Source organism: Centroberyx gerrardi, chromosome 11 (genome assembly GCF_048128805.1).
Source record: "Centroberyx gerrardi isolate f3 chromosome 11, fCenGer3.hap1.cur.20231027, whole genome shotgun sequence".
NCBI lineage: Eukaryota > Metazoa > Chordata > Actinopteri > Beryciformes > Berycidae > Centroberyx > Centroberyx gerrardi.
The window spans coordinates 19,288,066-19,315,194 of NC_136007.1; the positions used below are offsets into that span (position 1 = coordinate 19,288,066).

Here is a 27,129-nt window from a genome sequence, read left to right on the forward strand (position 1 = left end):
AATATAATGTGCTAATGGAAAATCGCCTCTTGTTACCTACTTTTTAAAGAACTGTATTACTTGGCGGAAGAATAATAAGTAGCCTTATTAGGCTATTTTTGATTTAAAAAATAACGATTTCTTGAACATTTTTGGTCTTTTTTTAGTTACACGGGTGTGTTATGCCTTTAATAAAAGCACTAAGCCACTTTCACCTCTCCTGGCTTATTGCTTAATTAAATGACAAATAGGAGGATTGGTTTGCAGATTGCCTGAATTGACGTCAATTGGATTGGTTAGGTGACAGAGCCACGCTCCGCCCCCTCTGGGCTAAGGTAGAGCATGCTGAGAGAGGGAGGAGGGAGCAGGGGGCTGAGCTGATCCCACGTGTGACGCTTTCATTCCCGGCTCAGTAATATTCTCATAGCGGGGCTTTGCATATCTCCTGCCGTATCTGTGTGTGTCTGTTACTGTTACTGTAGTCCCAGCCTATAGTTTGGAATAGATATGGAAGGAGACGGGAGTCAAGCCACATCCGGAAGCCTAAATGATTCACAACATGACCCGGGGTAAGAATTGTTCTAAATTTAATCTTAAGGTACGATTTTTTTTCATGTTACAACATCTTGGAGAGGACTTCGACTGCCGTGCTGGATTCGTCCCCACAGTACGCACTTAAACCATGCACGGGTCTGTTTCCAGATGCAGTTTTAAAGAGCTTCAGCTTTGTAGCGAGAGTGGCCTCCCCCCTTTTTCAAGATTCAGTGTAATTACCACGCGCGAATGTGTTTTCTTATTCTTCCTTTATCCTTTAAGGTCGCTTTTAGAAGTAGTTAGTCGTCAAAATGGCCGAACTGACATCTGGACTCACTTCTGTTGTGTTTTCTCCTTACAGTAAAATGTTTATCGGTGGCCTCAGCTGGCAAACCTCACCAGGTGAGACTGTTATTCTCTTTTACACCGTAGCCAGTATTTCTTGTTGTTTCGTCGCTGTAATTGGGTGCTTGTTGTAGCTGCTGGCGGTATCCGTGCGTATGTGCACCGTGCAGTAGTGTACTGTATGGGATATCTCACTAGTGTGTGCGCACAATGTTATTTTTGATCTCCGTCCATCTGAAGTCCTCTATTCGACCCCTATGCGCATCGCGGGGTGTTTTTGAATCACAGTGACAACAGCATGCCCATATGTTTTTGTCAAATGACCCGACATATTTTCTCTATTCACAGACAGCCTTAGAGACTATTTTAGTAAATTCGGAGAAATAAGAGAATGTATGGTGATGAGAGACCCCACGACAAAACGTTCAAGGTAAAAGGGCTTTTTTTTACTTTTCCTTTCCAGTGTGTGTGAAAGGATATCGCTTACTTTGCCCGTGTTTAGTATTAATCCAGTGTGTGTGTGTGTGTGTGTGTGTCCGTCCGTGTGTCTGTGTATCTGTGTGTGTGCGTGCGCGTGCATGCGTGCGTGTGTGTGTGTTGTATGTGTGTGTCCGTGTGTGCGCGCCTGCGTGTGGTTTCACAGCAAGCCAGATAAGCTTAAATGCTCACTGCTGTAAAGCTGCGGCCGAATGCAATTTGACATTGACTTTGTGACTGCACCACAATGTTGGTGTAGTGTCGCCTTGTATTGTAACATGCCAAATAATGATCATCAGTGTTCAACATCCGAGTTGTAAATCTGCTAAAGCACTTCCATAATCTGGATTTCAAAGATATTTACCATTATTCAATGTTGTAATAATAAGGTTATAGCAATAGTATGTCAATTGATATGCAGTTTATTGTGGTGGAATTACAATATTCCTCATCTCTTTTATTTGATGGAAAAAAAAATGCATGATGTCCTTGTGGATTTGTATAAATGCATTTTAACATTGTTGTTGTATGTGTTTTTGTTTTGCAGAGGATTTGGGTTTGTTACGTTTACAGATGCTGCCAGTGTAGATAAAGTCTTAGCTCAACAACACCATGAATTAGACTCAAAGACGGTGAGTTAATTTCATCTGCATTTATATGACTGTTTATTTCATGTTTTTTTGCACTAGCACTGCTCTGGCAGTGCAGAGCAAATGTCTTACTGTGTTACTTTTATTTTATCGCCTGAGGCCTGATGGTAAACACCTCTTAGGTTAACAGGCTGTTTAGATCAAGGTCATGTATAAGGGGCAAATGTATGATGGTCCCTTCAACACTAAGCCTAGCAATAAAATACCACTCCGGGGTGAATATTATATGTGTTCACTTTCACTCCTCTGGATGAATGAGGCTGACACGCCCCCTTCTTCGCTGCAGCCACATGTGCAGTGTGCACATATCTCATGTTCCGCTGAAGGGCGTGCTGTCTCAGGCCTACCGCCTCACGCCGAGCCAGCAGATATTACATATAGCATCATGCCTGATGCACTGATAAGTGGGATAATATACAATAGCTTCTAAACAACATTTCACAAAAGGTACCATCGTTTCTGTCAAAAACACGGGGTTGATCTATAATTGCGAGGAAACCAGTCAGAATAAACCTTTTTAACTAAGACAGTATCTAAACTATTGTGTAAGGAAATGATTGCATTTTTTTTAAATACTGCCTAGTTATTTCAGCAAAATGACAACCATCCAGCAGAAGTATTGTGTTAAATATTTATCAAAAAAAATATATTAAAAAAATATGCGTTCTACACTTTTTAAGGTTTTTCTAAATTTACTTCAGTACTTGAGGCAATTCACACACACACACACACACACACACACACACACACACACACACACACACACACACACTGTGCTCATTTATGAAAAACTTTGAACTATTGTGGACTGTACTTGCCTTTTCAAATTTGTCAGCAGATGAATAATTAAACATGCTAGTCATTTTTGAAGAGATGTCTGTGTAGTGATGGATTAGACAGTGTTCAGTTGAAATTATATTTGTCTGGGATTTCTGCTCGGTAGGTGGTAATATCCAGATATGCCCACATAGCTTCAGAAATGGAATGGTGCATATTGAGAAATAAATGCTTTGTCTGCTGAAGGGAACTTAAGATGGAGGAATATTCTTCAGGATATATTTGGAAAAACAAATACATTATACTTCAGCAGGCAGTGTACAATAGGAGAGTCAAATCTGAATACTGTATAAAGCAATTAATGGATATTGAGTTGTACAACAATATAGATTATAACAAAATGTGAGCCTCAGTATTATGGTTTTGTGTTGCTTCTTGTATCTTTATTTTTGAGTGCCAGTGTGATGGACACAGAGCAGTGAAAGCTTCAGATTTGTTAGTTGTTCAGTGGACTTTAATTTTTTTCCTTTCCATTTCTTTCTAGCAGAGTTGTGCGAAGTTTGCAAAAGCACGGCTGGTTGAAACACTTTTTATTCGGGAGCTCTGAGGTTTTCTGGCCAGTTTTCAGAACAGCTCAGCGATGGAGGCTTTATTTCTCCAAAGGGGTTTATGGGTTTTGTGTTTCCTCTCCTGTTCCAAAATGAGACATTTACCATCTGAAAAAAAAAAAGACACACCTACTCTTACAAAATGATTGATAGCACTACATTAAAACACATTATGGGGCTTTCTAAGAGATTGTAAGTAACTTAAGCTCCTGGCTTACAGACTTGTTTGTTTGATATTTTAAAGATATCAGATGATTAACTTAAGGTACTGGTGTTTTTAAACAAAATATCACTGTATAACTCTTCCTATTTTTTTTTTTGACAGAGGTGGGTGGGAGTAATTTTGGTTGTGATTTGATAACCATCCATGTTTCAGTCAAAGTTTGGGCTACAGATGTGCTTAAGTGATACGTTTTATAATAAATATATTAACTCTAGATGTTACATCACGTTTTGGGAGTGGGGGTTAAGTGAAATTACAGTAGTACTTCTGTTGTTACACTTACGGTAGCACTGGTGGCAAATTTCTGGCTGTGGTTGTCAGTCACTGCTAAATGAATACAGAGAAAACACGAGGGCTTTTGCAATGAAATGAACAGCTAGTAAGAATGATGGCATTGCAAAATGTGCCAACACTTGTTTCATGTAGAGGAGAAAGAAGCAGGCTAAGGGGCTGTTTGAAGAGGTGGCTATGCAAACACACTTTGATGCAGAGTCGAGAGCGGCTTGATAACTGTAAGCTTGACATTTTGAACCGACATCTTTGACAGCTTTGACGATATATATAGCAAAGGCCGGTGGGAATAGGTGCAGGGGGAAGGGCTGCACATAGAAACACACTCACACCTGGGAGTTGCTCTGTACAACCAGTCTTGTACTAGTGCCTGTTGAGCAGCCCTACTGCAGCAGTTGTGGGTTCAATGCCTTGCCCTTCAAACTGATGATCTTCCGCTCACGTCAAGTTACCGCTAAGCTTAAGTTTGCTGGTGGTTGAATCTGAAATACATTTTTGAGTCATAAAAAAAACATGTTTCATTCTTTTTTTGATAATAAAGTTTATAAATGTATGCCTTTGTCTTTTACCTAACATCATAGGAAGTAAGTAGATTATAGTTGGCCTTATTTCTTATCATAAGTACTACGTTGGAGTTAAGACACAAATTTTGTTCTTCTAAAGCACATTAATTGATATGCCAAGGTAGATAAGATTGGTATAATTAACATTTTCTATTTTGGGACCACTTCTGGTGCAGATTCCCCTGCTTCTGATTTATATCTGTATAAAGATGTAATTACAGAAAAAGTTTTTTTGTTTTTTTTTAAAGTTGATCAAATCCAGATAATGACATTTACATCACACACTTACTGTAGGCTCTACTGTACTTCAGATTTGGCTGACTTCAGTCACATGCATGTTCTTCTGATAAGACGGTACCAAAGATAAGTCTGAATACTGACGTGAAGGTCTGATATCAAATCAACTTTACATGAATCGCAGCCTCAGTGTACACATACAGTGAAGGAGCACTGGAAGTTGTTTTGGAAATTAACTCTTCATATGCAAGTATTACTAGTATTGCATTGAATTCTTTGCAATCAAAATTAATTGAATCATGTAATTATTATGTGTTTTTATTCTAGGGGTTTGACTCGTATAAAGTCTATATTCTAGGAGATATAAAGCCAACTTCAGATGAGACATTTACATTCCACTGGTTTCTATGTGATATGCCTTTTTTTCAACACCTTCTTCCTCTTCTCCATACCCCTTAACTTGAAATGTGTTGAAGGTACTGAGAGTCCCTTAGTAATAGGGTTACCTATGGCTTAAACAACATTCTAAGCCATGTTGTTTATTACCAGTTTGTAACTGAATGATGAGCGTGTGTCAGAGTAACTGACTGACCAAAGCTGAAGGAAGATCCCAGTGACACAGATAAATGCAGAAATAGACATTTCGTAGTTCCTGATGTGCTGCTGCTGCTCCTTTATCAGCAGGGATCTCAAACCATGTGCCACGGAAGGCCAAGAGTCTGCAGCTTTTCATCCCAACCAAAGACTACAGCAGCTGATTTCACTGATTAGCACACCTTGAACCGGAGAGGAGGAACTAATCAGTGAAATCACCTGGTGTAGTCTTTGGTTGGAATAAAAACCTGCAGACCCTCAGCCCTCCGCGGCACAACATTTAAGACTCTTATTTATCAGCATACAAAAGAAGAGCGTGTTGTTGTGTCCTGTGCAAACCTGAAGCAGCTGTCTGTGTTTTATTGCTCTCCATTAGTCACTGGGCTGTATCTGTTGTGCAGGAGGGTATATCTTAACATTTACACATCCATACAATCAAGATTGCATTGCATTAAGGTCTATCATATCTCTTACAAAGTTGCTCTAAGGATGAACCACTCTGGCAAACGTGGATGGTTCTTGACGTGTATGGAGATGTCAAGTTGATACAAGCTACCGAGCATCACGCTGCCTGATTGGATCCTTACCTCTCTCTCTGTCCTTGGTAACCTTGAAAAAAACTGAATGAGAGCGGCTGGAGGTGCTGTGACAGTGAACCGGTTGAGTCATAGTATGAGTATGGGAGAAACAGGGAAAGGAAACCATTCCTAATTTGCTGTTATTTTTTTGCCGTTTCTTTGTCTCGTTGTGTTTTACAGATACAGTGGGATGTGTGAATTGAAACAGCATGACTTTGGGATTTGGCCGCCGTTTTTGTTCTCTTTAAAGACTCTGAAGAGCAAACATCAATTCAGTTACAGACACAGCATAGTATAATATTACATCTTCAAACATAAACATGAAAGAGGCATTTCCTACTTTGATGACATTGATACCTCCCGGACGATTACAGTATTATGGTTACTTCAATAATATTAATTCAGCTCAAAGGGCGATCCGTCCAGCATAACATTTTCCTGTGTTTGTGGTTATAGTTCTGAAGAGTTTCAGTAACACTAATCGCATCTCTGGAATCCATGCAACCTCATGGACAGAGATGGCAGCATGGTCAATGAGCAGAAGAACATGCCTTGAAGATAGGCGCACCATCACAACATGTTTATTTTTTTATTTTATTTTTTTCCTGTGAGCTTTGCTTTTTGTCCGGTTATGAAAACAGAGTGCCTTCAGACTGGGATGAATGTGAATAGGACATATGGGAAAGCACAGCCTGGGGCTTCAAAACACACATGCTGGTAATTCAGAACATATTTAGCATTTTTCACGACGCTTTGTTCCATTTAGAAAAATGCAAGTCATAGCATCTGTTACTGAAGATGTTTCAAGTCAGGCCAGTGTAAACAAGAGCGGAAATAGTAGATCGTTTTGCATTTGAGAAGAAACAGTTAAGAGCTTCACAAGGCAGCAGATAAGTAGATAATGTCACTGATTCCGGGTTGGAATTTTTCATTATCTTCATTGCTATTATGTTATGATTCTTGGAGAGCAAATACAATAAAACATTATAATTTTCAAATTATCTGAACGAGGTGAACCTACCAAAGTTCATACTTGAATGCAAAATAAGAATCAAGTATACGTTCATGATGGGCTGATACCATGCGTGATAGTTTAAACAGCATTAATATAGCTTAAATCTTAACTTATTGCAACCTACAAACCTACAAAGCCTACTAAAATCCATGTTTTCTTGTGAGATAAACAAAGCCTATTTGGTCCTGAGGTAATTCCTGCCTTTATTGAATGACCTCGGGTCAACCTCTGCTTGCTGTTTTGATGTTTGAGGTAAGGCAGGATAAGACCCAAGAGGAAGAGAGGAGAAAAGGCAGGGAGGAGCAGCTGCTCTGGACAGATCTAAACCTCCATCAGATATGAATTGAAAGTAATGTAAAAACTGTGAGCTAAAGTAACTTGCTCTTGTTCAAGTCTGGCGGTTGCTCTGGCTTCAGCAGTTGATTATGGCTGAAGGCTTATTTTATACTGTATCTGTCTCTCTCTGGTGCATGCAGAGATGATGTTGCCTATGAAAAAAAAAATAAAAGACCAAAGATTTGCTTGGTGAACAGTGGTACAATTCTCATGTAAAGGTTTGCTGCTTTTAAAAAATAAAACTGATTTGAAGGGCATACCAAACTGCATAATATCCTTTTTGAAATGTTATTCCATATCAAAATCAGTAGATTGACAGAACAAATGTGAAGCATTTATGTTTTAATTCCATGCCCCCTGTGTTGGTGTCACACACACACACACACACACACACACACCTGTGCACATGCACACGCACTTAAATAGGGAGAAGCTGCATGCTTTGATAAGCATTTCGCTTTTAGCTTTAAAACCACATCATCTTAAATTGCCAGTGTAGATATCTGTTAAGAGAGAGGAAGAGAGTTTACCCAGGAGCTGCATTAATATATGAAATCCTTTCGGAAGATCTGAACTTAAGATGTATGCTATTTCTCTGCCCTGATCTCCCACAATCGTGTGTAGAGGAGGCCCTTGGAGACCCTGTAGTAAAAAGCTGTGAAAGATAAAAGGGGTGGGGGGTGAGGGAGGTGGGGGGCGGCAGAAATCCTCTTGGTCTGTTCTCATTTATTACTCTGACATACCTGGTTGTATGATGTAGATCTTGAGAGAAACCAGTTTTACACTATAGGATTTCATGTTCCATCATGTAACAAAGCTGTATCGCTGTATCAAAACTAATAAATTAATAAATAATGCTGCGGCTTGAAAAAGTCTTGTTAGGATGATGTAAAGAGGCTATCAGACAGAAGAGCAGATATTTGTGAAGTCCTCCACCGGTGAGGCCAGTTTGGCTCTGCGGTGAGGAGAAAGCTCTTGACACAGACTGGCAATAATCACAGGGGAGACAAGTTTCCATACAAATGCAAACAAAAGAATACAGCTGTACATATCCGTTATTCCTAATAATGTTTCCGTACTATGGGCAAAATTTCTGAACACAGATCAAACAGTATTCAGTCATAGATACTGCTGTTACCACACAAGTGTAGGTAATGTATTACCATTTGTTTGCATGTCAAGTGGTTAGCTAGGCAGCTATTTAGCTAAAGCTAAATGGCCAACCCCACCTCAAAAGTGATTTATTGCGACCGAAAAGTTGAGCCAATTTCAACTGGTTTTTTTTTATCCTCACCACCAGATCTGAACAAATGTCTCATGTGCATGCCCACTGGCTGTGTCACCTTGTCTGGCAGGTTTGCCTTATAAATATCCTTCTTGCTCTCATTGAAAGCAAATAGTTCCTGCTCCATCTGAAGGCCCCACAACAGTGTTCCTCTTTATCAAAGTGCACTTATGAGCAGCATTAGTACCATTACAGGACTGTGATTAACAAGAATCATGCCATCGGATGTCTGGCATTGGATGTCTGATCTGACTCTCTCTTTGACTGTCAGATCAGACAACTAGTCCTTACTAAACTCACAAAACTCACAAGACTACGTGTCCCTATGGCTGGGCTGTACTGGCCATACATACTGGCATGTGCATTTCAAAATGTTGAACTGGCAATATGTTAAAAGAGAGTGAGAGTAGTTAAACAGGGAATCGACCCCACTGCCATACTTGCCTGGTCCGAACCAGACTCTTTGATTCTTTGACCCAAAGAGTCTGGGGACTTTCTTTGATGTTGCATACAGCAGTAACGTCACTATTTAGGAGGCGGAAGTTGTTGTGATTGGAGCATTTTCTTTTTGAATCTTCTGTCATTGTCGAGAGAGAGAAAAGGTCAACAGATGCGAACATCACAGCTGATTCAATTTGCAACAGTTTATGTAAACTGTGTGGGAAGAACTTGTAAATGGCACTTTTACCATGTAAAAATCATTTTAAAAGTAACACAGACAACCTGCTCGGCCTTCAAAACAAGGCCAAGCTCGCTTATGGCTGTGTCCACTACCTCCATCAATACTCCCGTTCACCATGTTGTTGTACATCTGTCAAGTCAAGTTTATTTGCATAGCTCTTAATCACTGTTACAGTCTCAAAGGGCTTCACAACGCCCACATTATGAAAACAATAAATGAAAGGTAAACTGTGGGTGCTTAGCAACTTAGCAGCTCTGATTAGAGCACATTGTTCAGTTCTGTCTCAGGTTTCTAGATACGTATGTGCTGTTTGGCTTGTGCTTGGTACTGTGTCTTGCATTTCTTGTGATGTTTCTGTGATAAAGAAATATCCCAGAGTGAGATTAATAAAGTACTACTACTAGACCATCACCTTCCAGATACAGTATGGGAGGTTTAGTTCGCTGTGCTACAATTATATATCATCAATCTGTGATGTTCAGTGCTTTCCAGGAGTTTTTTGTGATGTGATGTTGTGTTGTAATTTACTTTTTTGGTGTATCTATATTCTCTCAACTTACCTCACTTCAGTTAGTGGTTTCTTACATTTCCCAGAATGCCTTTTGACAACCCATAGAATGTGCCTGAGGTGGAAAAAGCAGTAGTGATAGCATAGTAAGAGCAACAGAGTGTGTTTTACAGTTGAGAAAAGTGAGTCATGGCCCTTACTGAAAACACGTCTTGCGGCTGCATTGCATTATGGTGTATTGAGGCTACTGTTGGTGGAGAAATTCCTCCTTGTATGATTTTTGAACCACTATGCAAAATGGTGGGTCTCTCTTTGATTCTGAGGGGCTGAAACCTGACACTTACTGTTGATGTTTTAGTTAGGTGAAATTGTTTTTGCTATTAAATTCCATTGTAGCTGTAGCTCTTGACGTGATGTCATGTTGTCTACGTTTGTTTTTTAACAGTGTTAATCTGTTTTAGGGTGAATTTTTCATTTAATGTAATATTTTGCTTTGATAGAATATTTTAATTTTTAGTTTTCATTCTTGATATGAGTTAATGAACAATCAATTTCATTAATAGTTATGAGTACCGTTTACATTAGCACACCCAATAATCTGAATTCCCTACAAGATTTTCTATTCATTTCTTAATTATTTAGTTTTAGTTTAGTTCACCATAGTCCTTATAGGTATCAAACATATGACTTTTTGGACTACAATTTCCAAATGGAGGCAAGTGACATCACTGTGAATCAAGACAATATTGATCACTGAAAGCAGACTTGAGTCAAATAGCATTTGCAGTGCTGTCTATAGCTTGTTTTAGCCTAAGAACCAGATGGGTGGAGCTTGCCATATAGGACATCCATCTGTTGAACCAAGTAATTTAAAACAGCAGAATTTGTTGTTATAGCATGCTAAATAGTGAAAATGTTTCACTAAGGTGAGATATCATGTTAAGACAGAGAGGGAATAATATCTGGTTGGATGGCATGGTTATCTAGTGCATATCTTACGGCTTGGCCTGGAGTATAAAAGCACTTCCAACATAAAAATCACATGCACATGAATATGTAAACAGAAGGAAAACAATTGCTACATCTCCCCTCCCCTTTTTTGCAAATGTCTCAAAGGAGTCATTCATCATAAGCTGTGACCTAAAAAGGTGCTGCTACAAGATTTCTCAAAAGGATTGGCTAGTAAGTCCTCATTGCCTAATTATGTTGCATTGCTTCAAGTGTAATCTGGACAATCTGCTGTATCATAGGCCCATTTCAACAAATAATGCTGTGCATATTATTACCTCTTTTTGATAATTCCAATATTTTAAACTGACAGAAAACCCTGAACTGTAAGACCTCCATTGCTGTTCTGTTAAAATGATCTGCTGCACATGTTGAAGCAGCAAGCGGCTCCATGGTGAATGGAAATTCTCAGCAAGACAGAAAAACAATTAGTTTATGTAGTGCGATGAAATGAGGTTTGATATGTTTTGTATAGGCTGTAAATGTAAGATACATTACCAAGTATAGGACTTTGGTATTCAAAGCATATAGTGTTGTCTTTGCACAAATAGGCCGCACAAAATAATTGAGTTTGAATTGGTTATGCCTGGGGCTAAGTGCTAAAACAAATCTTTAAATGGAATTCATTACAAGCAGGGTTGCCATACCCAGGTGTTATTGAATTCATTTCTCAATTTGACCTGATTTAGAAAGATAACAATAATAACTGAGACAGACACAAAAGATGACAATGATGTTGCCCATCATGACTTCCCTTGAAACACATAAAATTGTAGTCAATCTCATAGGCTTAATTGATCTGCACAGATGGGCTCCATTCTCCTTGGTTTCCTTGGTTCATTTTCTTTTCCACTGTTTTCCTCAACACTATGCTGAGTATTTTACGTTAAATAAATCCACCTATTCCAAAAGAGTAGCTTTGTCTGAATGCACAGAATTGGTAAACTAATTGTGAATGGTATGTTTCATTGTTCTTTGCACCATGAAGATTCTGACATTTTAACATGAAACAGCCAAGAATAATAAAGGCTTTTAAACGTTATACAGAAGGATTTTTTTGGATTTTTTCTTCTTCTTTTTTCCTCTAATTGTGAATATTTGAGCGATTTGATGGGCTCATTATGTTTTGCTCATGAGCAAATGGTAAAAGGTGTCACACGTCTTTTATTATAGTTTACTGCTCTTCCATTTGGGTATATTGAATCAGAAGCCAACATTCAGCCACTGATTGTCAGTATATTACATTTATGATGAATACTAGTGGATGATCACATTCACCCTCTAGGCAAACCTTCAAATACACATAGAAAAATATGCAGCAACATGAAGAGGTTTCTCTGCTGAACACGAATAAGTAATTTTCTGCAAGAGAGCAATTTCGATTTGTTTGTTTTTCCCTTCAAAAAGTCAGTTTGGATGAGATCGCTTGAAAATTCTCTTTTTAAGAGCCTTGTGTCAAAGCAAGAAGAATTTAGCATGACATTGTTGCATGAGATAGTTCCTCTTCATTGTAAATGCAAGGTTGATAAGGCTTCCACCACGTACCTCCATACCAGTGAAACAAACGGGAAAAATGAAGCTAATGAGATAACAAGCACAAGATGGAGAAACGGGCTGATCTGATGCATCCTCCTGGTTATTTGGCAATATCTGGAGATGTCACAAGCCTCAGACTCTCATTTTCTCCCTGTCATATTCAATCAATGATTCCCACCTAAAATCAAAGCAAGACTCTACCTAGAATGTGAACAGTAAAATTATGGTGTGGCAGGCCTCCAGACTAACTTTTTTCCACTGCTGGCACTTTTTTTTTTTTTTTTTTTGGTTGGCAGCACCAGCAGATAATTTGGTGGCACCAATTTTTTGGTCTGGAGACTTTGGTTCAGAACAGACAATAATTAATATGTTGTCTATTGAAATATATTGCCCATTTAAATTAATGTGGTGCCTATTATGTGCCATTGTGCTGTATCAGTTGGACAGATGTAGATAATTTGCTACAATAGGTAATGAAGTCAGCTATATTAAGCAGCTCTCTTCACATCCTCTTTATAACAGGTTTTGGCCATTAGTCCGTGCTGAAGACTTCAAATCTTGAAGTGAATTCTCATTTGTTTTTAGCCTAAAGGTCTTTTCCAGACAACCATCAGAGACTTAGTCTGCCTTATGACAGACCTGAATAACTTATTTCACTCACAATTAAACCAGTCGACACGAGCATATAGCTGGACAAATCTCTGCACTAGTGTGATAATTAAGTAAGCAAGATAGGCAATGGGCCAACTGCAAATTTGAGTGATTGGCTGTTTTACATTAGTGATTAATGTACTGTCCTGTCTGACAACACTGACCTCTGAAATAGGGCTCCATCATTGCATATTTTACAAATCAACTGGTCAATATGAACATGCACTGAATCAGGAATTGATTCAGAAATACTAAAACAAAATGGTAGGCTACAACAACTAGGTACTGTAGGTTATTTGTTTAGTACTAATTACATTGATCGCTAAACATAATTCATCACTTACCATCAGCTGTTGACATGGCTTCCATGCTTTCTAGAAAATTCCCCCTTTCCTAGTCCTACTTACCACTTTGCTGGCTCATTCGTGTGCACTTGTAATTAGGATATTTCCAACAACACTTGAATACAGCTTTAGTTTCAGAAAGTGCTTCTCCTCAAATCTAAAAGCAAACTGTCCATATCACTGCTGGCTGATTATGATGCTTTTAAAATCTTTTTCCCACTGTGAGTCATGGGTCAGATAGATTCATATTAACAAGAGAGAGACATTTATTCAACCAAGTAAAAAATATTGAATATATCATTTTTTTAAACATGTTACAGTGGTAGTATTTATCCCTTATAGTTTCCTGCATTGTATTTATGATATTCGGGCCACACACGTATTGGCTGTGTTCAGATTGCAATTTAAACACTAGTTAGCAAGTACTAGCTTGAATCTGGCCAAATTGCAGTCATTAGACAGTTTACAAAGAACTTGATTACCTTCGTGAAGAGACCGGTGGGTTTTAGGCGAGGGCAGCATGATGGCATGTTGGATTGGGGCCCGAACAGCTTTTGTGTTTGCAGTGGTGACCAAACGAGGCGCAAAATGTGACCAAAATGGTTGCACTCTGAAACCCTTTGTGGATATTTTCTACACTTGTTCACTGCTTTTTTGACACTATATTAGAACTATGCTTTTAACAATAATGTTGCTCTTCTTTTCTCATTCTCAGATTGATCCTAAGGTTGCCTTTCCCCGTCGCGCCCAGCCTAAGGTAAGAACAAATTGGTTACTAACTTTGTTTTGTCTTCACTATCTTAGCTGCTCTTGTGTGCTACAAAGAGGCAATAGTTGTCTCGCTGTTACTGTAAAGGAGAAAAACCTGGTTGGGCTCCATTGTAGACTACTCATTCCCATTTCACCAAAACACAGCAATAACAGTTAAATGGACATATTAGACTTAATATTTTTCTGTGGGCTTTTTCTTGCTTGATAGCTGGTTTTGGGCAGTTCTGTTGACAATTAAATATTCAGCATATGCAGATGGTGCTGTGGTGTGGTCAAGGTCTTTGTTGACATGCCCTCTCACACCGTCCCCCAGCCTTTAATGTGGAGGCTAAAGCATAGTACAGTGTAGCGCTATTCAGCATCGCTATCAGGGCTTTCTCCACCTAAACTGGGTGGAAATCGCTAATGGATTTTCTCCTTCCCGCTGGATCAGAGAGAGGCATTGTTAAAGAGTTGTTCAGGTTTAAAATGAGGAATTGGCAGCGAAAGCTTTCAAAGCCAGAGCACATGGTGACTTAAGGATATCGTCATATGGTTGAGAAACTACCAGTGTTTTCCCCCCATTTTCTTACTTGGCCAGTGTGTCACATTAACCTCTTCTCTCCTGTGTCTTGCTCCTAAATATCTGAGATGCAGTAAAACAGCTGAGATGTTTCGCTTCCAAATATTTAATTAAAGCAACAAAGAAAGAACACCGTCTATAGAAGGCATAGCTGTGGTGCTTATTATTCTTAATCCTATTTTAAACAACAATATACTCTGTTTAGCAGTGGCCAAGGTAAGAAAGGAGAGTATGTTGAATTGCACTGGTTGTTCTACAGGTCTTAAAAATATTTATCATTCTACCCTGTGTGTTACATAACTCAGTAAAACAATGACACCATAACAGAATTTGTGGCGTAGGAAAGGGCTTGTACCAATGATTTATAAAATAGCTATAGGGCAAGCTTGTTAGGGAAGAAAAATGGTTGTATTTGTTTCCATATTTACCAGGAGAATGTGGATTATAAAGGATCTCAAAGCAATGGGATTAAGCCAGATAGATTAACATTGCATGGGTGTCTACTTTATGTTCAATTGATTTAAGACCTTTAAAACGAGTCCCATTCTGAGGTTGCCATTTAGAAAGTCCTCTGTTTTGCATTTGCTTTCTTTTGTCCTGCTTTCCCCTCCACTGTCTGCCTGCCTGGCTGCTTATGCAGTTGTTGAATAGGCTTCTTTCCTGTTTAAGAAAGCTAGGCTTGGCAGGTGCCTCTGTGGCACGAGCTTTGGGGAACAAATTGTGATGAGACCAATCAGCATTCATTTTCTCACGGCTAATGATGACCTTAGAAATGACCCTGCCGGTCACCTCCCACTGGCGAATGCTGCGCTGCAGTATGGTGGAACTATATGTGCGGCATGTAGAGTAACGCTGAAAACAGAGGATGGAAGTGAAGGTGAAAACGGAGGACATAACACTGTAAACAATGAAAGGTGCCTGCACTCGGAAATGAGGATGGGGGATCACAGTCTAAACAACTCCTATCAGCTGGAACAACTGACACTGCCCCGAAACGTGCACAGTTCCAGTTTCAAGAGATTGACAAAAACAGACAGCAACAAATAATCATCAGGCTAAATTGAAGTAGAGATAGCCTTGTGATCATAGAATTTAAATCTGATTATTAGACACTTATCACAAAGTGGACTTGCTTACAGTGTTTGTATAGATGCTTGAAATCCTTGAGAATGCTAAAATTGAAATGGTGTGTTTTTAAGGTCAGGAACATACCTGAACTGTGAAGATAATGCTGGAAAATGCTTGAATTATTTCATGGCTGTAGGCCACTGTCATAATAACACATTAATTGTCTGATTCTCTTTTTGTCAGTGTAAGAGATAGCGCCAGTTACAGAGAGCCAGTTGCTTCTGCTTTGCACCTTGAGACATTCATACACCTTTCTGATTTGAGTGATCTACCTTTGCTGTGACAAGCTGCACCAGGACACCGGGAAGGGAAGATGACCACAGGCCCTGTCTATCAATGAAAAAAATGCTATGGAAATGCAAACTAGCACACAAATTATAAATACAAGTCATAAATGCGACAACGCGATTGAAAGCTTATTTACAAGTCTCCAAAAAGAGAGAACGTTTTGCAATAGGAATATAATCTTACAAGTCACGTCAAAGGTATCAATGCAGCCAAGCCCACAAACATCCAGGGATTAGGTTGCATCTGTAGATGATTGACAGATGAGAATGAAAGGATTATACAATGATGATGTGATGCAAAGTGCTTTATGCACATTCATTTATGCCTTGTCTCCTCTTAGCGGTTCAGCCTGGCTAGGGCTAGCCAGCTTCATTAAGTAGGCAGCTGACAGTTGCTAAAGAATGCCAGGATTTGAAAATAACAAACATTTCAACATTTCAACATTTAGTTTCAGAAGAAACCATTTTTAACCCATTCCCTTATATGTGGAAATCATACCACTAATTAAAACAGACTAATGCTCAAAGCCTTTCCTTGAAATACAAAACATTCTGTTTGCAATCACTTATTCCTTTATGGCCCTTGTTGCAAAACTGACACCAATAAAAATGAAGGGTTTCATTCAAAAACAATATATGTATACATCCTTTCTGTAAAATTCTGCTCTCTGTAATTAATTTGTAATTGATAGGTGAAGGTCTTAATATGACATAACTTGAATTGTAACCCATAATGTATTTTACTTCCCTGCTCCATATTGTCAAACATTTTATAATAGTAGGTATCCAGTTTTTCAAATGGTGACTATCTCCCACTATTTTACACTGCACATCTGAACTGGCACAAAACAATTTTCGACAATTAACATCACTTAACATCTGTTGCATGGATGGCTGTAGTCGTGATGTGATTTCAAGCTAACTTGTGAAATTACCGCCTGAAATCTGCTGAGTAGTCATGTAATGTTTCACTCAATTGAAGAGTAAGCAACAGATGATTTTAAATGCCAAAAGCATTATTGAGGCGGAGGAAGGGTGCCTGTGGTATACTGAATCATTCCAAAGAAAACTAAATCGTTTGATTAAGCCACACAATCAGTTTTAGAACAAGTGTGTGTATGATTTGTGAGTCCCTCACTCAGCTTCTACACATCCTTGTAAATACTCAGTTTTCATGTTCATGGTGGAGGAATTTTGACTATGAGAAACCAGTTTGGCTTGAGGAAGAAATCATTTTTGATAGCATTAATGGTTTGCAGGCATGTATATGGAAATGTATTTATAAATAATCTGTATAATGTGTATATTCCAGTAATATTTTCCACTCTGTTTATTATTTTGATGATTTCTTTCTATCATATGACATTTCTCAATATTTTTCAAAATACTACAATTTAGAAATCTTTTGGGAGTGCATTTTCTATGCCTCTCTCTTTATTATGATTTATAATATTATGATAAGTATAATCTGGTTTCATTTTTGATATTGTGTGTAATATTTAATGTTTAAATCGAGGCCTCAGTGACAGAATGTTACAACACACTTGCACTTCACATAAAAATATACCCACCAGTATCCTTAAAGTTCCACTCCTTCATTTAATTTGCCCATCTCAATGTTAGGCATAGCTTCTTGAACAGAAACCCACATGCCTTTCAGTGGTGTGGCTGCGTGGAATGTGGTGAAGAAAAGGGAGATGATGATGATGAGATGCTGTTTTGTGCTCTCTCCTTGCGGTGTGTTTTCTGTGAGGTTCACATTGAAACAGGAAAACCAGACCTGCTGTCTGTTTCCCGGAGAAATCAAGGTGATGGTTTCTGCTGGAGATTGAGTTCTCAGCTGTTGGCGTCATTACCACCGATGCTGCTGTTGCTGTTGTTGCTTTTGTTTCCCACTGTGGAGTTACAGACAACCTTTGCATGTCCCAGCATGGTTTTAATTGCCAGTGGGACTGTGGCCACTTCAGTGGGAGATGAGTTCTGATGGCTTGTTATGGAAATGAAAGGAAGGAGCAGCAGCAATTTAGAGAGCAATGGGCGTAACCCTTTCGTGGCACCTTATAAAGGGATTTGCCTCATAAGCCATCCCTAACAGCTTGTTGCCATGTCAGTGGCAGTCATTGGGCTGCACAAAGAAGACTCTATCTGTGCACCAAAAGACACGGACTGAACAGACACAGCTTTGACAGCACTTCCGGGAAATGCTGTTCCATTTTTTTGTTTGCAATGACAATTTTTTTTTCCGGAAATTTTCTGGTATTGAGCTGCATGTGTTAATGTCAGCGAGGAAGAAGGCTAACTGTGCTGGTACCTTGGTTGAAGTAGTTCTGGCCTATCAGTCAGAAATACCATCAAAGCGCTGTCCCAAATTCTACTCCAGCCTGTGACAGCTGTTTCTGTGGCTTCCCTGTTCACGGCCTACTGTTAGTGATGGTCTGGCACTGGTAGCTGTGTCTGGCTGGATCTGTCTCTCCCTCTCTCTCTCTCCCTCTCTCTCCTTCTCTCTTTGTCTCTCTGACTCCCTCTCTCTTTGTCTCTCTGACTCCCTCTATCTTTGTCTCTTTCCGTCTCCCTCTTTCTTTCTCTATCTGTCTCCCTCTCTTCTCTGTGAATGGCAGATTAACTATAGCCCCCCCCCCCCCCACCTCTTCCTCTTGTCTGCATCCCACACGTCTCTCCGAGGGACTGTGTGTGCTTTATGTTCTTACCTGGAGAAAAGATTCTCTGGTGTATTGTGTTGCTAGAGTTTTTAAGTTTTATGTTTTTAATGAAGTCTAATGATGGCGCTGTGTGAATTATATACAGTGTATCCCCTCATCCACTCTGCTCTTCTACTGTGCGACGCACACATGTACACACACACACACACACACAAACACATACACCCCCAAAACAGCCTCTCTCTCACACACACACACACACACATACACAAACACACTATACAACCACAGGTACACATACATGTTTAAGAGAGGCCCATGAGCATAGTTTTATACCCCAGTGCAAAACAAACCTGCACAAGTTCTCCTACTTCATTCTTCTCTTTTACCCTCCTTCCCTCCCTCATTCTACCTCTGTCTGTCTCCGTCTTTCCCTCTCTGTGTGCCTTTTGCTGCTTCCTTTTCAGTCTTTATAGGCTTACAAAGCCTTGTAAATCCAGTCTTACACCTTGCTCAGTTATTTGATCTTGATTTAGCATTATGATATTCCCCATCGCAGAATGATCCTGATTTTAAATGACACAGCTCACTGCTGGGAAAATGAAACCTCCGTAGCTGCCAGCCCCTTTGAATGTCCCTGTGAGTTTATTAAAAGCACCAGCTTCCCCCTTCCAACTCCGATCTGCACAGCTGCATGAGTCTGAAAGAATATTCAAGGACAAAAGTCCTTAATGTAGAACAGAATGGCGTATCAATGTCTTTGTTCAGCTTCACAGTTTATGACAACGAACCCTCCCAAATATTTATACAGTGAAAGACTGAAAATGATTTTCATCAAAAAGATATTATTTCAAGGCATTTATGTTAAACAGACAGTATGCAGTGTAGAGCGACAGGAAAGATGGGAGAAAGAAAGGGGATGGTACGCGGTGAACACCATTATCCGGATGCAACATCGCATTTCAAAGCACACGGCACAGGCCTTGCCCCGCTGAGCAACCAAGATGTCCCATCGAAAAGATATTTACTGTATTTCTTGTTTCTCTCAAAGTAAATGCTCTTCTGAAATGGGTTTTACAACTGACACAAAATGCATTGGCTTTTCACTGAAACCAACAAACAGTCCGATAGTGGGCAAAGAAAACTCAAGACGGGGGGGAAAGTGACAAGCGAGTTGATGGGAATTCTTCACTGTCACTCTCCTCTCACCCCTGAAAAAAACAGATGTGCAGCCAACACAAATAAACCCTCCTTAGATGGCGGATGACACGAGGAGTTGTTTTTCCCCCTGTGGTAATGGCTGCTGTGCAGAAGCTGGGGATGGGTTTAAATCCCTGACCCTTCAGCTCCCTTGCTTTCAGTGGCCTCAGTGGAACTGCTCCAGATGAAAATGGGGCCACAGCAGAGACATATGAATGACTGTTTGTTTGGTGGTCAGACACAATCACCAACGGAGTGACCCAGTTAAAGGGGTAGTCAAAGCAATGCTCAGTTTGATTCATGCACGTTTTTTGTGTCTTGCACTCTCTAAATGTGTCTTGTGTTCGTCTTTGCTTTCGTCCAGTGTGTACGGTTCAATGGAAGGATGCGTGGATGAGTGAATGTGCGTGCTACGAGTGTATTTTTGACTGCAGATATAACATGAATAAGCATTTCTTTTGTTTGAATAAGTGCCGGGCCACTTATGAACGGAATGTACATGTGTGTGATCCCTCTCTTGTCTTGGCCTCGCTCCTGTTTTTGCCCTGGTCTCCTTGGTTGCGGGTGGAGGGTAATTAGGTTTTCTAGGGGATTGAGGGGTTCTTACAATGCTTACCAATGGCAGCAGTCAGGCAGGCTAGTGCTGGCAGGGCAGAGAGGACAGAGGACTGTGCAGGAGCCTGGCACTGCTAAACCTGATGCTGACTGACAGTAATGAGGACAGCCTGCTAGCCAGGATAGAGTGGAGAGCAGAGCAGAGGAGAGGAGGGCATGGTCCTCCACTCTACCTCTCAAGACCTCTTATCAAAGCCTCTGGATGTACATACACACACACATGCACACACACAAACAACACAAACACACATAGCATACACACACATACACAAACTCAAGTTTTATGTGTACCAGGTAGGCAGTACCTACCAGAGAAAATGCTTCAAAATAAAACAAAATAGTGATCCCCGTTAAAAGAAATATCACAGAATAAATGCCAAACAACTTCAGTATTTCCATTCAGTCACTGGGGAAGCCTGCAGGCCTTTTAGGCATTCAGGGGAGACCCAAGCAGAATGAATGCAAAGATTTTCCCTCACAGTAACATTTGCATTTTTATATATGTGATCAAATGCATCTAACTTATATCTCATAAAATCATCATTCTCTTGTGATTTAGTTTGTTTTGGGAAAAATGATTGTAGGTAACAGTAAAAAAGTACAACCACAAACCAACAGTGCACATTAATTATGTGACAGGTGGACAAGCCAATCATATTCAGTTTTGTCGTGGTTTGAACGTCTTTTGTCAATATTCTTTCTGTTTGCTTCCAGCTATTGTGAATACCCTGGATTGTGAGTAGAGACACCGTCCTCTAAGCAGCGAATGCCAGTTATCACTGGCTAATTTTTTAACAGTGACCTTTTTTGAGATTGCCTTTGAATAAAATACTGGAAATAATCAAAAAAGGGACGGTCAGCTTACAGAGGACAATGAGTTCCATTTGCGTAGATAGAGACATCACCCTCCTGTCCGGTTTTGAATTCTCATTCCTTCTACTCACCTTCACCTCCATCTCTCTGCTCTCAAACATGCTGTCTGGGACTTTCAGAGCAGAGAGTGAGATATGCCGTCCCCAGCGAGGGACAGGCTCAGGTGTGAGAAGATGTGTGCAATTATTACCGGCAGCTATACAGATACAGTACCAGTCTTGACCTCAATAGAGAGAGGACTTGGGCAATCGCTGGTTTGTTTGTTAAACAGGATAGCAGAATGGACTTTGTTTTCATCTGATCTTCACTTTGGCTAAGTATGATTTTTTCAAACATCAGCCTATTGTTTATTAGGTCCGTTTTACCTTGCCGTTGACTTTAAGAGGCGAGGATGGACACATGGATACATTTATACTTTTGCTGCTTGACTACTGTGTTATTGATCGTGTTGCATCATATAATCTTTGCACTGTGAAGTTTAAGTTAGTCTGATAATTTTGTGTTGGATGTGTCTGTCTGATTGGAGGATTGTCTGATTGCCGCATAACAAGCAAGACAGTCAGACAATACAAGGCCATCCACGTTTTGTGTCATGATTGGGTCCAGTTATCTTTTTAAATTGCGTTTATTGTAATCTCGCAAGCCAGATTGCCCCTTCTCACTTTGACGTTGAGTGACAGTTCATGCTGTGTTGTTTTTATGTGCTGCCCTGTTTGATTGCTTTACATTAAAGCTTGTGCTGATTTTTTTTCTGGGCGCATTGCTTGTTTGCAACATGTCACTGTATCCATGCTGGTGCTTTTGGCATGCTGCAGGTTTGGTTCTACTTCATCAATAATACTATTTTCCAGTGCTTGATACTATGACTACTATGTTGTACTGATGTATGATGCTATTACAATGGGTGTATTTAAGTTATTAACATGGCTACTATGTTTGTTATTTTATTAGACCCTTTATTAGACACTTTCAGCCCCACTAAAGGCCTAGGGTCAAAACATCAGTCTAATGTCTGTTCATAAAGGTATTATTACTGTTATTATTACTGTTTTCACACAGTCGGCTAAGCACAGCAACATTCTAATAATAATAATATGTAATAATAATATGAATGGATAGACAAGAAACAACAAGCAGTAAACAGAAATATATTCTGTATTCTAATTACACATTTCAAAACTAAGGCTATTTACTTGTTACATTCAGAGCAGCAGTGTGTTGTACTACCTTTGTTACACCCCAAAATATCTTATCTGGGTTACTGTGGTGTTTCTATTTTCACTTTTTAAAAAAAAACTTTTTGCAAAGTTTCCTGAACCTGTCAAAATATCTGCTAGTTGACGGGAGTAATTAGCTGAAAGCAGTGAGAACATACTCTTATTCTTTCTCCTTTAAAGAATGCTGAATAACATCCGTGTTTCACTTCAACAGATGATTCTTGATAAAAGATGAAAGGTTGACAGGATATGAGCGTTTCAGTAGTCTTAACATAAAACAGCCTGAAAGTTCAAAAAGCATAAGCACCACAAAAGTCTCAACAAGTTCTAATACAGGAGGCGATATCGCTCGTGGCAAGGATAATAGGCCGACCAGTTCTGATGAAAACAAATCATGGGTGTGTGGATATGATACATAGCTTTTGGCTCATCCACATTCAGATCATCAGGAAGCAATTAAGTAACAACTTATTTATTAATTTATTTTTTAAGTTACTGTAATGAGTTACTGAGTGCAGTATTACCGCGTAACACAAATGAAAACAGACACCCAGAACTGAAAGTGGAAGATTCCAGCAGTTCACGGTGCTTGGATTCGCACTCCTGCTCACTCCAGACAGGAATTACCTGGAAACACACACGCACACACACACACACACACACTGGAGAAGGCAACCCACCCCTACCATCGTCGTTGTATTTCTATGATATCCACCTGATCTGGGAGTCACTAAAAGCCTAGTGTTATGCCTCTGCTGTGCCCTGGTACTCCTTAATAGCTCCCGAATGGCCCCAGTGGCAGAAAATCTGCATGGTATTGTGGGTAATAGGAGGAACCAGATAGAATCAGAGAGCTGAGCCAGAATAGAACAGAGAGGAAAGGATGGGAAGGAGTACAGGCAGTTACTATAGACATACAGCTCCACATTTATGGAGGAAGCCCTCACCTGCCTTGTGACTCTAGTTGGGTCGTTCAATCTCCAGTATTTTGAAGAGTTTTTCTTGTAGATATAAGCCTAAAGGCAGATGCAATAAAATTAATATCTTCTTGTCATCCCCTGCCCTAAGATGAAGTCCTTTTTTTTTTGCATCTGCCACAATGCGTCTCCCCCTAGGAAATGTGTGTGGAAATGTGTAGGGCAAGACTGCAATACTATATTGCTGGATCTAAGTCGAGGCTTTAAAGAGCTTAGCCGTTCCTCTACATAATATCTTAGCCTCTGTCCTCAGCTGTGACCTTTCTCTTCCACACACTGCTGACATGTTGGCTCATGTCAATAATTTTCATTGGAAGCAATGTCAACCACAGTGTATTTTATCATCTGGATAAATTTGTGTTGTGTTCATGTGTGTGGTAGAGATTAGATGGTCCTTGACTTCTACATTTAATTTCACGCAAATGTAAATGTGTTCAGATGTAAACACAGAATTTAGAAACAGTGTGAAAAATACTAAAATATTTGCCATTTGAGTAATGTGTAACATAAATAAATCAACATAAACATGTCTGTAGATGGGAAGATTATGTGCGTATGTGTATAACTGGAGCCATATGTTTTATAGTGAGTATGTACAAAAATGATGCATGCACCAATTTCCATGCAGAATGTATACACCATGCCTACACAGATCTAGAGCAATATATCACCAAGTCAACAATATGTGGGGCACCTGATAATGATGATGGGAGAGTAAACATTATGATTATATGGCAAATGCAAAATGCAGAGGAGAGACACTATGAAAAAAATAGCAAATTGTATCTATGATTATCTGAACAATTTTGAGCTTTAACAAAGTTATAGGTGTTATCGCATAGGAATGGACATTTTCAATTATTTTCACAAATCAAATAGTGACATGAATTTTAAAAGCCAAATCCAAGTAGTCAAACTAATGCTTTTCATACGTTATCACACCGTCTCAAACTTGCAAACTCCTCTGCTTCTAAGCTCAGAACTCAGAAATGCGACTCGTCATACATTTGAGTGCTTTGGCTGGAAATAATAACCAAATGGACCTTGTAACAAAAGGAGTTTTTTAGTGGCTGTTGTTTTATCTTAGAAATTAAGCGGCACAGAGCTACTTTGTGCTGCAGTGGCGGCACAAAGAGTGAAGAGGAGTAAGTGCGCATCAGGCATGTAATTGATGTTTTAATTAATGTATTAGCCAAGAGTTGTTATATACAGACAACGCCTTTATACAATACATGTTCTCTTTCTTTTGTTTTTTTAAAGACATTTTTTGGGCTATTTTTACCTTTATTTGATAGTCTATAGTGAAAAGAGACAGGAAAGATTACACAAATAGGCCTGATCAGATTTTAAAGTGATTAAAAAGTGTTTGGGCCCAGTTTGTGTGAAGGAAAACAAGAATATCTACATGTCGAGATTCCTCTTGGGCACGGAGGTGGCAGAAAAGGCAAGGTGCTTTTTGGTGAAGACATTAAGTCTCTGGAAATGCTTTTTGTTTCTCTGCCACCATTGGAATGGATTTTGTTTGGGCGGGATGCATGGCTCATTTAAGTCAATGAACCTGTCATAAAACTCAGACAGTTTCTACCCATCTGACTGCACCACCCACACCGAATAATTGAAGTAATTACTGTGCATTATCCATTCTTAAGAGAATATCCCAATGTAAAAGGTGATTTCAACGTCCATTTTGGGTATTCACGGATTCGACTACTCCAGCCCATCCCTGTTATTTCAACATGTTTTATTCAAGTTCTACGATTATAGTAATTTGTCTAGCGAGGTGTATGAATGGAGCCCCTAGTGCGTGGAATTTACTCCACTCTTCTTGTTAGCATCATTTCAAAAATAAGTAAATAGACCTTTGAACTCCAACATTGGATGTTAGTCATTTAATACTAAGTCTATTGTTTAAATATTCAAACCTTTTACACATGAGACACAAGGTGACAAACCAAGGGTTTCCAAACTAGTAAGAGTACTTTTTTCTTATTTAAGCATTCAATGTTTTTTGCTTGCTAATTATCATTGCAAGTTATCAGCATAAAACTGTTGATGCGCACCATTACATGACAGAGATTTCAATATCTCCAAAAACATAATTTCAATTTAAAAGGGACATCATCTGCCCTTGGCGGCATATTTGCGGTGCTGTATACCTGCACCTTGCAACTCTGCACCTCCTGAACAAGGACATCGGTTTCCTCTTGGGAGCAGCTCTTTTGGTGCAGCCAGTCTGGATTCTGCTCATTCATTATGAAACTGTCAGTGCGCCATGACGGGGAGCACACTGCTATTTAAAGGAATAGGAGGAGCTGATTTGATTGGCCATGACTGATCAAACCCTACCACACCTATTGGTAGTTTATTCCTTATAATCCGACTCCTTGTACAACTGCACCGGGTGTGCCTCCACTGCGCTAGCGCCTGTGGTCACGAAATTCCCAAGAAGCGCCCAAGTTTGCTAATGCGTGAACTTGCACCACAATTCATCAACATAGGTCCCCTTGCTCTTCCATCAAATGTAAAAAAAAATCCACAAAGAAAAAAAGCCGTCTTGTGTCTGTAAATACTGAAAAGTAATGGAGAAAGTGAAATAATCAACCAGAGCTGATGCACAAGCAGGTCAAGTCCGCTGTTTGTAACTGTTAGTTTGTGACTTAATTTTCTCCTGTGTTATCATACAATAACAAAAAAGTGTTGACAGATTCATTTCCTTGCTGCTACCGCCTAAGACCATTTTGTGTTTTCTAATTGATAGCTACATGCAGCAATTTTATAGCACTAGGCAATTTTATAGCACTTTTAATTAGTCCAACTTTGACCTTCTGTTCGCTTTGCATTTATATCGCTCCAAATTATTTTCACCTCCTTTCCTCATTAACTTTTGGCGAACGAGTACAGGCATTTACAACCTATTAATCCATACATGCATTGTATAAAATATGGTTAGACTCTCTAAAAAATGCTAAATCTATTACATTAATTGTTTTGATTTGTTATACCATACAATTAAATCTGTGAAAATGAACATCCCTGGCACTGTTTTGACCCCAGAGACTAGATCATAATTTTCGGGGGAAGGACTTATACAACATAGAAAAACATTTTAAAAAAAAGTAAATAAAAATATCTCAATGGAATGAGATTGTAACAACCACTTAGTTGACTAATTGACTAAGAGGGGAAGCCCTACATATGTCATTAGGGAATGCAGGTGCATGATGACTTTCTACTCAGATAAATCCTTCATATGGAACTAGTTAATCTCCCATGTAATATTGAGCAGATGTGTATATTGGCAAATGAATAAACACCAACCTCAGATGAATCTCAATTGACAAGACGTTTAGTATTCATTTGGACTGCATCCACCGAATGAATATTGAACTCGTCTGAACATGTGATGCCAGCATTACACATAGGCATCTTTAGCCAAAGAAATCCTTAGCTTTTGAAGCATTCCTTTACTGTTTTACATCACTGTACATTGTTTGCCAGTGCTTTTATTATGTTATGAGATATCTGCTATTTTTCCTTCGTCTTAGTTGTTTATTCAGTAAATATTTTGAAACATACTGTCTTAATACTACGAGGTACTCCCAGTAAACAAGAGGACGC

The 27,129-nt window shown here is 39.3% G+C and overlaps 1 protein-coding gene across 3 annotated transcripts in view; it reads left to right on the top strand.

Moving 5' to 3' along the window:
- The first annotated feature begins 420 nt into the window (after positions 1-420).
- Positions 421-27,129, top strand: part of LOC139931823 (RNA-binding protein Musashi homolog 2-like) — a 230,006-nt gene continuing 203,297 nt past the window's right edge. For all 3 annotated transcript variants that reach the window (XM_078286451.1, XM_078286450.1, XM_071925429.2), the window contains exons 1-5: positions 421-548; positions 875-915; positions 1,207-1,288; positions 1,883-1,967; positions 13,937-13,978. In XM_078286451.1, coding sequence (XP_078142577.1) covers positions 487-548; positions 875-915; positions 1,207-1,288; positions 1,883-1,967; positions 13,937-13,978 — 312 coding nt within the window. In that variant the 5' untranslated portion in view covers positions 421-486. The remainder of the gene's footprint in view (positions 549-874; positions 916-1,206; positions 1,289-1,882; positions 1,968-13,936; positions 13,979-27,129) is intronic.